Source organism: Salmo salar, chromosome 15 (assembly GCF_965601325.2).
Source record: "Salmo salar chromosome 15, fSalSal1, whole genome shotgun sequence".
Taxonomy (NCBI): domain Eukaryota; kingdom Metazoa; phylum Chordata; class Actinopteri; order Salmoniformes; family Salmonidae; genus Salmo; species Salmo salar.
The window spans coordinates 24,735,001-24,747,357 of record NC_138305.1 but is presented as its reverse complement, the minus strand read 5'-3'; the positions used below and the strand labels follow the sequence as shown (position 1 = coordinate 24,747,357).

Below are 12,357 nucleotides of genomic sequence, written 5' to 3'. Positions count from 1 at the left end.
TTAGTTCCTCGGCGGGAAATCTTAACGCTACAGCATACAATGATATTCTAGATGATTCTGTGCATCCAACATTGTGGCAACAGTTTGGGGAAGGCTCTTTCCTGTTTCAGTATGACAATGCCCCTGTGCACAAAGTGAGGTCCATACAGAAATGTTTTGTTGAGATCAGTTTGGAAGAACTTTACTGGCCTGCACAGAGCCCTGACCTCAACCCCATCCAACACCTTGGGATGAATTGGAACGCCGACTGCGAGCCAGGCCTAATCGCCCAACATCAGTGCTCGACCTCACTAATGCTCTTGTGGTTGAATGGAAACAGGTCCCAGCAGCAATGTTCTAACATCTAGTGGAAAGCCTTCCCAGAAGAGTGGAGGCTATTATAGCAGCAAAGGGTGGGACCAACTCCATATTAATGCCTGTCATTTTGGAATGAGATGTTCCACGAGCACGTGTCCACATACTTTTGGTCATGTAGTGTATCGTACTAATTTGAGTGTTCCGGATTTACACTTACTACGTCTAGTCTGAGACCAGGCTGAAACACAAGGAAATAAAGGGAGTAGCGCATTGTCATTGGTTATTTGATGAAATGCATGCAGCGTCATAACTTGATCTCTGAAACATGCTTGTGAGTATCAGTGCATTTATGAGCGCATCCGATGCAGAGTAAGGGAGACGGGGGCTATACCAGAAATGTAGGCTACTGAATATAGTCTATTCACGTCGCATTTAGATCGGCTATTGCGCTGTTTCCTGTTGGAAGACCAAAGCGAAAAGTAATATGAACATTGGGACACCAAGTGATGCTTCATGATAATCAGAAATGGATTTAGCTTGTGTATGTTTCCCAATAAACAAATGACGTGTATGGACACGTTGTTGTATAGGATTTTTTGTTCGTTTGACAATTTCGACAATGTGAAATCAACCGGATCAAATAAAATGAAACGCCTACAATGTGACAAATAGTCGACCTTTGATACAAACTATATATATTTTTTAACTAGGCAGGTTAAGTACAAATTCTTATTTACAATGACGGCCTACTCCGAGCAAACCCTCCGCTAATCCAATTGTGCGCCGCTCTATGGGTCTCCCGATCACTGCCGGTTATGATACAGCCCGGGATCGAACCGGGGTCTGTAGTGACGCCTCTAGCACCGAGGTGCAGTGCCTTGGACCGCTGCGCCACTCTGGAACCCTATAGCTCAACACCATGTGGAAAAACGACATTAGTCAAAGGTTTAACAGTAAATCAGAATATTGAAGTATCTAAAAAAAACTAGCAATGAACAGTAATAACGTCATCATAAAAACCTGTCTCTTGACTCACCTCCTCCAATGGAACATCTCTGTCTGTCATGGCAACGGTGTTCTCTGTTCTCATGGCAACCAGGACCTGCTGGACTGAGGGACAATTCTGGACCGTCTGGTCCACGGTTCTCTTCAGATGGACCACCTTGCCTCCCCTCACAGCTTGGTTGACTGTGATGTCCGTGCTGGACTGGGCTAGAGTAGAAGGACCAAAGGAAGTCATGTTCAGCCTTATACAGTATTGACCATAAAAACTGTTCTGTAATTTCATGTATTTTTAAACTTCAAGCATAATCATGCAGTAATATATCTCTATGTCCCGTATTCACAACACAAGGGAAAGTCAACCACTACTTAATCATGTTTCAAACATTGATTCATACTGCACCTGAGAGGAAGAGACAAACTGAAGCCCGGGATTAACCACAGAGACCTCTCAACCCAGCAGAGTATGTAAACGGAGCGTGCTGAATTTGACTGGAGCGAAGAGCGAGTTTCCCAAAGGTTGGAGGGTCGACCTTCTTGCCCTCTCCAATAGCGCTCACTTCAATTCATGAGCTCAGGGCATGCCCGGCCCAGCATGCATTTGTGGTCTACTATTTTTATTTTTTTTCCATAAAGAAACTGATAAAACACACCAACACACAGGTGCAAAATCAAGGTGACTTACAAAGATGAGGACCAAGATCAATAGAGGGAGTGAGGGATTTTTATTTAACCTTTTAACTAGGCAAGTCAATTAAGAACAAATTCTTATTTACAATGATGGCCTACCAGAAGGCAAAAGGCCTCCTGCGGGGGTGGGGCCTGGGATTAAAAATAAAAATAAATTAAATAAAAATATAGGACAAAACACACATCACTACATAAAGAGAGACTTAGGACAACAACATAGCATGGTAGCAACACAACATGGTAGCAACACAACATGGCAACAGCACAAAATGGTAGCAGCACAAAACAGGGTACAAACATTGTTCAGGGCACAGACAACAGCACAAATATATATAGTGTCCACAACTAAAGACTCAATGTCGAATCTGAAAAGACACATAGGCTTACGTATCCCGAAAGCATGATTGTGTACTATGTGTACATGCTAACAGAAAGGAAGACGATGGATAGCTAGCTGAGTGTGTCATTGTAACAAAGTATTTCATAAATACAACATATTAAAAGTCCCGTTGATTTTTCGTTCTATTATCTATACAATAGATCATCATTGATTTTGGCCAAATCGGCCTGACACAGTATAACCTCTTTGTTTCCGGTTTGATTGGGTTATTTCGCCTAAAAACCTTTAGACTTACCTATAGAATGTTTTTTGTAAACAGGTTCGCATCCCTGCCCAGCCTTGCGAGAGTGGCCCGAAGGCTGTTTAGCATTTCCAGTGGCTACAAGCGGGGAGACGGTTTTTCTCCAGGCTGTTTTATAAAGGCTGTTTTTTTTCTTCTATTTTTATTTAACCTTTATTTAACTAGGCTGTGACTTAGAATTAAATGAAAATGATACGAAAAACTGCTTTATTACGCTCAGTCTACAGAGCCTTTTTGAATGTATTTTTTTAGAAACACCAGTTTGGTCAGAGTATGTGTCTTCACAGATAGTTCGGGTTCATATGAGCCTGCATTTTCCCCGAAGCTACATATAGACAGAGCGTAATAATATAGACTGAGCCTAATAATGCAGTTTTTTCGTTTCACAGCCTACACGCAATTTATACACTATGATGTAATACAACGAAAAACGTTGTTTAAATGCTGAAGCTTAATGTCCCTGTCAGTCTGTCACACTCGCTTCACAATGTATTTATTTGTAGGCTATAGCCTTTGAAATAATAGGCTGATTTAATATAGCCTAAAAATCATTACGTTTTCGTTCCTCCTTAGGCTACCTGTCTGGCTCGTGACCTATTTAGAGTGTTTAGTTGATTAGGTTATAGGCTATCAGTTTGGTACAATTAGGGGGTATAACCTATAACATTTAAAAACATAGTCTATATTACAAGATCATTCCATGTGTATCGATTTAAAACAGACCTATGCAATGTGGTTTATGTAATCAGGTTATTGTTGATAAATCCTCATCAATGCACACACACGATACCCCTGAATCTTCCATGTAAATAACGTTTTATTACTATTTTAATTATACAGAGACAAAAACAAAAACACAGCTTACTGATTTCCAACTACATGAACGTAGCTATATTTCATTTTAAAATGATTACAATAGAGAAATCCACCATACATTTCAAGAGAATATTTTGTGTTTAAAAAGGTCCATGAATCCTCTCCAAGATTAGTCTCTTGTTTTTCCACATCATTTCACAAGACACCGTGTATATTTTTTTCTCACAACATGTCACCTTGTCTGGCTTGAGTTTTACCTTAGCCTATGTACTGTCCCCTATTATGTTATGTAGAGACTGATCTGTGTAACCAAATAGTTAGTCTTCCTAAAGTTGCAGAATAGCAAGCACCCAAATAGCTGACAGATTACAAAACAGTAGACAGTTATAGACCAGGGTATTAGTTATAGAGGTTTACTGAGGCGGAATTTCTCATGATGCAAAATGTGATCTGTACAAAATTGATCTCCATGACTGAATGATTTTTGAGGTTGACATTATCAGGTCTTGCTGTCAAAGAAACATTATGAAACTTTTTTTGCTACTAAGAATATTGTGTATTGTGACCAATACCATCATGTTTATAATAGTATGGACGTCAGGAGTATGTAAACAGTGTTCTTTACAGAGAGGGCATCAACTTCTTTAGAAGAAGAGCATCCTTATCAGTGACTGGGCTCTCTCTCTCTCCAACATAGGCTTCAACTGTCCTCCTCTTTGTCTTCTGTCTCCATTGGCTGTCCCCCTGTTCCGTCCCCTGAAACTGTCCCTGGTGGTCCGTCACCAGGATGTGTCCCCAGCATCTTAGCGCTGTGTTCCAGAGCTTTAGCTCTTAGTGCAGCGATGCTATTCTCTCGCAGTTCCTCTTTGGATATGGGCGACCTGGTATTCTCCCTTCTCCTCTCCTCCTCCGCTTTCTCCACCTTTCGCTCCACCACTCTCTCACGCTCTCGTTCCCTGGCAGGCGGTTGGGAATGGGGAGCTTCTAGTTTTCCGGAACAGGTCGGAACAGGGGTATCCATGGACTTCTTGTGCATACCTGGAAGGAAAAAGGAATCGTTGTTATTCCGGTTAGGAACAGAAAGAGTACTCAGCCCATTTGGAGACACGCGTCTAAAAAAAAAAGCAAAGCTACAGTACTAGGAATCTCAAGCTCGTATTGAGCTGTAGCTGACAGGTGGTAGAAGGTCTTGGTCAGTTATTGTTTCTGACCTCCACCATGGTCAGGAGGCAACATGGGAAAGGCACCTTCACTAACAGAGAGGTTTAAACTGCTGGTTGAACCATTTTATTTAAAAGTATATATATATATATTTAACCTTTATTTAACTTGGCAAGTCAGTTAAGAACAAATTCTTATTTACAATGACGGCCTACCAAAAGGCAAAAGGCCTACAGCGGGGACTGGGGACATGGATTAAAAATAAATTAAATAAAAATATGCTATGTGAATAGTTAAACCAAGCTCTCCACCTGAACGTTCTCAGCAGTACATACTGCACTAACTACATCATGGGTAAGGACAAGGAGGAATTTCTAAAAGGGTTTTGAGCAGGGCCATGACCTCAATGTCAGACTTAATCCCGGTGCGTGTTGGGAGTCGATACAAAGTGTCAATGACGGGTGTTACTCAATAAGATGATAATCCTACTTTATCAGACTGGATTAAGATGCATCTCCTCTCTGCTTGATGTATCGGTACATTGATTAGCATAGATCAATGAGATGGTAACTAATTGAAAACAAAGCGTACTGCAGAAGCAAATATGTTAGTAATTTAGCAGATACTCTTATCCAGAGCGATTTACAGTAGTGAGTACATACATTTTCATTCGTACTGGTCCCCCCGTGGGAATCGAACACACAACCCTGGTGTTGCAAGTGTCATGCTCCACCAACTGAGCCACATGGGACCCCAGCACACCCACCCACCCACCCACCCACAGTAGCACAGTGCCTTACCCAGTAGCCATGGGGCACAGGAATCCATGACGCCGTCCTTGGCTGACTTGAGGATGGACTCAGGCAGAGGGATGGAGTGACGGACCATGGCACCGTACAGGCCGTACTCCGCCATCACACTGCTGCGACCCCAACACTTCTCCCTCTTCCTCCACTTGGCACGGCGATTCTGAAACCAAACCTGCAGGGAGGGAGGGACAGTGGATGGAAGTTTAGGTTCAGTTGAACATCTTGGTACATATAGTACCAATCAAAAGTTTGGACACACCTAGCCATTCCAGGGTTTTTCTTTATTTTCTTCAATGTAGAATAATAGTGAAGGCATCAAAACTATGAAATAACACATATGGAATCATGTAGTAACCAAAAAACATGTTAAACACATCAAAATACATTTTAGATTCTTAAAAAGTAGCCACCCTTTGCCTTGACGACAGCTTTGCACACTCTTGGAATTCTCTCAACCAGCTTCATAAAGTACTCACCTGGAATGCATTTTAATTAACAGGTGTACCTTGTTAAAAGTTATTTTGTGGAATTTCTTTCCTTCTTACCGCATTTGAGCTAATCAGTTGTGTTGTGACAAGGGAGGGTTGGTCTACAGAAGATAGCCCTATTTGGTAAAAGAACAAGTCCATATTATGGCAAGAACAGCTCAAATAAGCAAAGAGAGACGACAGTAACAAAAACCATCAAGCGCTATGATGAAACTGGCTCTTATGAGGACCGCCACAGGACAGGAAGACCCAGAGTTACCTCTGCTGCAGAGGACAAGTTCATTAGAGTTAACTGCACCTCATTGCAGCCAAAATAAATGCTTCACAGAGTTCAAGTAACAGACACATCTCAACATCAACTGTTGAGGAGACTGCGTGAATCAGGCCTTCATGGTCAAATTACTGCAAAGAAACCACTACTAAAGGACACCAATAATAATAAGAGACTTGCTTGGGCCAAGAAACATGAGCAATGGACATTAGACCGGTTGAAATCTGTCCTTTGGTCTGATGAGTCCAAATTTGCGATTTTTGGTTCCAACCGCCGTGTCTTTGTGAGATACATAGTAGGTGAACGGATGATCTCTACATGTGTAGTTCCCACCATGAAGCATGGAGGGGGAGGTGTGATGGTGCTTTGCTGGAGACACTGATTTATTTAGAATTCAAGGCACACTTAACCAGCATGGCTACCACAGCACTCTGCAGTGATATGCCATCCCATCTGGTTTGCGCTTAGTGGGACTATCATTTGTTTTTCAACAGGACAATGACCCAACACACCTCCAGGCTGTGTAAGGGCTATTTGACCAAGAAGGAGAGTGATGGAGTACTGCATCAGATGACTTGGCCTCCACAATCACCCGACCTCAACCCAATTGAGATGGTTTGGGATGAGTTGGACCGTAGAGTGAAGGAAAAGCAGCCAACAAGTGCTCAGCATATGACGGAACTCCTTCAAGACTGTTGGAAAAGCATTCCAGGTGAAGCTGGTTGAGAGAATGCCAAGAGTGTGCAAATCTGTCATCAAGGCAAAGGGTGGCTACTTTGAATAATCTCATATAAAATATATTTTGATTTGTTTAACACTTTTGTGGTTACTACATGATTCCATATGTTATTTCATAGTTCTGATGTCTTCGCTATTATTATACAACGTAGAAAATAGTTTAAAAAATTAAGAAAAACCCTTGAATGAGTAGGTGTCCAAACTTTTGACTGCATTTTTATGTTTCTGCATATGTCCTTCAATATAATGTAAAGAAATATATAAGCTTAGCTATATGGACATCATCCACAAGTCAAACAACAAATTGGCATAGCAGACACTAAATATTTTAAACACATCCTAACAAGAAGATCTTATATGAAGAAGAAGAGGAAGAAAAAAGAGATTCCAAAAAGAATCAGTATTTAGCTAGGATGGTCCACTCAGCAACAATCACCGGTTTTTTTCAACGAGTCCTGTGATGGAGAGTGGAAAGAGGATGTCTCAATTGAAACATCAAGCCACTGGTATTACACCCACATGATAAGGTGAGAGTAGACCTGGTGAACTAAAACGTCCATTTGTTGGATATAGTGACTGCATTACCACAGTCTTTATTCTCTAGTTATAGAACAAGGACACCTGATGGAGAAGAATCAGATATTCATAAGATATTATGCTGTTTCTGCTACATTCACCTGTGTGTGTGTGTGTGTGTGTGTGTGTGTGTGTGTGTGTGTGTGTGTGTGTGTGTGTGTGTGTGTGTGTGTGTGACTCCCTCTCCCCTAGACTAATCGAGTGCCTAAATTGATTTCCTTTCCACCGTGGAGACCCAGTAATAACCTTACCACTTCAGATTCAGAGACTTGCATATAGATCAGGGAGAAAGATACAGAGAGAAGAGAGATGGGTCTGGTGATAACCTCCATCTTGTGGTGATCGGTCTGGAGATAAGGAATTACTTCCAGGGCAGAGGAGTGTGTGTGTGTGTGTGTGTGTGTGTGTGTGTGTGTGTTTGTGTGTGCATGCATACGTGTGTGTGTGTGTGTGTGTGTGTACACGTGCTGTGTGTACCTGTGTGTGTGCGCGTGTGTGTGTGAAACAGCTGAGCTGAGAAAGGGGAGGAGAGGAGGGTGACCCTAGGGGCACATGGAGGCTGATTGAAAAATAAGTTAATTTCCAGAGCCAATCAATGGGTGACAGGCTTTCAAAAATCACGAGGGAAATTACAGAGCTAGAACCCAGGAGAGCCCTGCCATTGACCCATGCTAATTAATTTCACTGTAGTTATCATTTCATTGATGGCTCCCACCATGCCTTGTGCTAAAGCATCTCTCCGCCTCCCTGTCTGTCTGCCTGTCTGTCTCCCTGTCTGTCTGCCTGTCTGTCTCCCTGTCTGCCTCCCTGTCTGCCTCCCTGTCTGTCTCCCGTCTGCCTCCCTGTCTTTCTCCCTGTCTGTCTGCCTCCCTGTCTGCTTCCCTGTCTGTCTCCCTGTCTGGCTGAGTGGATGGCTGAGTGGATGGCTGAGTGGATGGCTGGGTGGATGGCTGAGTGGATGGCTGAGTGGATGGCTGGGTGGATGGCTGAGTGGATGGCTGGGTGGATGGTTGAGTGGATGGCTGGGTGGATGGCTGAGTGGATGGTTGAGTGGATGGCTGGGTGGATGGCTGGGTGGATGGCTGGGTGGATGGCTGAGTGGATGGTTGAGTGGATGGCTGGGTGGATGGCTGAGTGGATGGCTGGGTGGATGGCTGAGTGGATGGTTGAGTGGATGGCTGAGTGGATGGTTGAGTGGATGGCTGGGTGGATGGCTGAGTGGATGGTTGAGTGGATGGCTGAGTGGATGGTTGAGTGGATGGCTGGGTGGATGGCTGGGTGGATGGCTGAGTGGATGGCTGAGTGGATGGTTGAGTGGATGGCTGGGTGGATGGCTGAGTGGATGGCTGGGTGGATGGCTGAGTGGATGGTTGAGTCCCAGGGGGAATGGTGCCAAGCTCTCCTGATTTAAGGAATTACACCAGAAGAAATGTGGTGTTAATTGAGCAGAGAGGGTGTGGTGGTGGTGATAGGGTGTTACAGTGCCTTGCAAAAGTATTCATCCCCCTTGGTGTTTTTCCTATTTTGTTGCATTACAACCTATAATTTGAATGGATTTTTATTTGGATCTCATGTAATGGACATACACAAAATAGTCCAAATTGGTGAAGTGAAAAAAAACTTGTTTCAAAAAATTCAAAAACAATTCTAAATGGAAAAGTGGTGCGTGCATATGTATTCACCCCCTTTACTATGAAGCCCCTAAATAAGATCTGGTGCAACCAATTACCTTCAGAAGTCACATAATTAGTTAAATAAAGTCCACCTGTGTGCAATCTAAGTGCCACATGATCTCAGTATATATACACCTGTTCTGAAAGGCCCCAGAGTCTGCAACACAACTAAGCAAGGGGCACCACCAAGCAAGCAGCACTATGAAGACCAAGAAGCTCTCCAAACAGGTCAGGGACAAAGTTGTGGAGATGTACAGATCAGGGTTGGGTTATAAAAAAATATCAGAAACTTTGAACATCCCACGGAGCACCATTAAATCCATTATTAAAAAATGTAAAGAATATGGCACCACAACAAACCTGCCAAGAGAGGGCCGCCCACCAAAACTCACGGACCAGGCAAGGAGGGCATTAATCAGAGAGGCAACAAAGAGACCAAAGATAACCCTGAAGGAGCTGTAAAGCTCCACAGTGGAGATTGGAGTATCTGTCCATAGGACCACTTTAAGCCGTACACTCCACAGAGCTGTGCTTTACATCCATTGCCTAAAGAAAAAAGTAAGCAAACACGTTTCGTGTTCACCAAAAGGCAGGTGGGAGACTCCCCAAACATATGGATGAAGGTACTCTGGTCAGATGAGACTAAAATTGAGCTTTTTGGCCAAGAAGGAAAATGCTATGTCTGGCGCAAACCCAACACTTCGCATCACCCCGAGAACACCATCCCCATAGTGAAGCATGGTGGTGGCAGCATCATGCTGTGGGATGTTTATCATTGGCAGGGACTGGGAAACTGGTCAGAATTGAAGGAATGATGGGATGGCGCTAAATACAGGGAAATTCTTGAGGGAAACCTGTTTCAGTCTTCCAGAGATTTGAGACTGGGACGGAGGTTCACCTTCCAGCAGGACAATGACCCTAAGCATACTGCTAAAGGAACACTCGAGTGGTTTAAGGGGAAACATTTAAATGTCTTGGGATGACCTAGTCAAAGCCCAGACCTCAATCCAATTGAGAATCTGTGGTATGACTTAAAGATTGCTGTACACAAGCAGAACACATCCAACTTGAAGGAGCTGGAGCAGATTTGCCTTTGAAGAATGGGCAAAAATCCCAGTGCCTAGATGTGCCAAGCTGATAGACATACCAAGAGACTTGCAGCTGTGATTGCTGCAAAAGGTGGCTCTACAAAGTATTGACTTTGGGGGGGTGAATAGTTATACACACTCAAGTTCTGTTTTTTTTGTCTTATTTCTTGTTTGTTTCACCCCAAAAATATTTAGCATCTTCAAAGTGGTAGGCATGTTGTGTAAATCAAATGATACAAACCCCCCAAAAAATCTATTTTAATTCCCGGTTGTAAGGCAACAAAATAGGAAAAATGCCAAGGGGGTTGAATACTTTTGCAAGCCACTGTAATTGATCAGAGAGAGTGTGGTGATGATAGGGTGTTAATTGATCAGATAGGGACTTGTGTGTTGTAGGATATATACTCATGCTTGAGCATACACAGACACACACCAGGTCACACACACACACACACACACCAGGCACACACACACACACACACCAGGCCACACACACACCAGGCCACACACACACCAGGCCACACACACACACACACACACCAGGCCACACACACACACACACACACAAACACACACACACACACACACACACACACACACACACACACACACACCAGGCCACACACACACACACAGCCAGGTTCCAGTACGTTATGTACCTGTATCCTGTCCTCTGGAAGTTCAGTCTTCATGGAGAGCATCTCTCTGGCGTAGACATCAGGGTAGTGGGCCTCGTTGAAAGCTTTCTCCAACTCATCCAGCTGATACGAAGTAAATATAGTTCTGATAAGAGAAGGAACAAACAAACACACGTATTTTGGTGAGAAACATTTTCGAGTTGAATTCTGCCTGCAAGTGTCAAGTCTATAAAATCATGGTCTCCCTCATAAAAATAGATATTCTGACCTCAACAGCACTTTCTGGATAAATAAAAGCTAAATTTCCCATATATATATTTGATGAAGTGCTGTGTATGTCAAGCACAAGGCATACCGTTTCCACTCTAAATCAAATCTAGGCTAATCAAACATATTTTAATAACAATGGATAAGCATAATTTAGTCAATACAGAATGTTTGGTTCATACCACAGAGGTCACAAAACTATTTATTAAATAATAAAAAAATAATATGAATAGGTTCCATAAATAATTACATTATCAGGACATTAATTATTGTTTTCCTTGAAGTAGACTACTTGTAGAATATACAGCACCAGAGATATTGACATATTAACGAAAACGTCTAAAACAAATAATTGTCAAGTATGAATCGAAATAGATTTTCTAAATGATTTTAATTCCTCAAATAGAGATGAGATGGTATATTATTATTATTATTATTATTATGACATTTTTTTGCCGATAAGAGACAGCTTATATTATATAGACAAATGAGTCGAGAGGTTCATGTTTTCGATACAGTTCTCTTTCTACTGTAGCAATAAACAAAATGTAAAGACTTTTTTTTTAATTCAAAATATTTCATGCGGAATATTGCTATGTGTTATCAAATGAAGAAAAATGATTTTCTACTTAATTTTGTTTATTGCTACAGTAGAAAGAGAACTGTATCGAAAACTTGAACCTCTCCTAATTTGTCTATATAATATAAGCTGTCTCTTATCGCCAATTTTTTTAAAATTATTATTATTAATAATAATATACCATGTCATCTCAATTTAAGGAATTAAAATCATTTAGAAATCTATTTCGATTCCTACTTGACAATTATTTATTTTAGACGTTTTCGTTAATATACATGTTCTGAGAAAATGTAGGGAGGCGCATACATCGAAATACTTTTGGTTATATGAATTTAAATATTTCGCTTTCCAAATGCTTCACAAAAAAACTTCGCACGGAATTTTGTTCATTTATATATCCCTAAAATGACATATAGTCCAATTCAAACACACTGGGATAAATATTAGTTATAGGTAATAGTTTTTACCTGTGTCGTCTCTTCTTTCTTTTCTTGTTCTGGCTCATCGATGAATTAGAAAATGTCTTTTCACTGGAGGATACGTCATCTGAATCTGTAAATAAATAGCCCTAGTTTATTATTAATAGCCGCAGGTATATTGCTAATACAATTACAATGTAATA

At 41.8% G+C, this 12,357-nt stretch overlaps 1 protein-coding gene across 1 annotated transcript in view; it reads right to left on the bottom strand.

Annotated features, from left to right (window-relative positions):
• Positions 1 to 3,429: 3,429 nt before the first annotated feature.
• The window catches only part of LOC106571042 (visual system homeobox 2), a 10,010-nt gene continuing 1,082 nt past the window's right edge, over positions 3,430 to 12,357 (bottom strand). Inside the window, exons 2-5 of the mRNA XM_014143686.3 lie at positions 12,203 to 12,287; positions 10,910 to 11,033; positions 5,408 to 5,588; positions 3,430 to 4,484 (exon numbers count right to left, since the gene is read on the bottom strand). Coding sequence (XP_013999161.1) covers positions 4,147 to 4,484; positions 5,408 to 5,588; positions 10,910 to 11,033; positions 12,203 to 12,287 — 728 coding nt within the window. The 3' untranslated portion in view covers positions 3,430 to 4,146. The remainder of the gene's footprint in view (positions 4,485 to 5,407; positions 5,589 to 10,909; positions 11,034 to 12,202; positions 12,288 to 12,357) is intronic.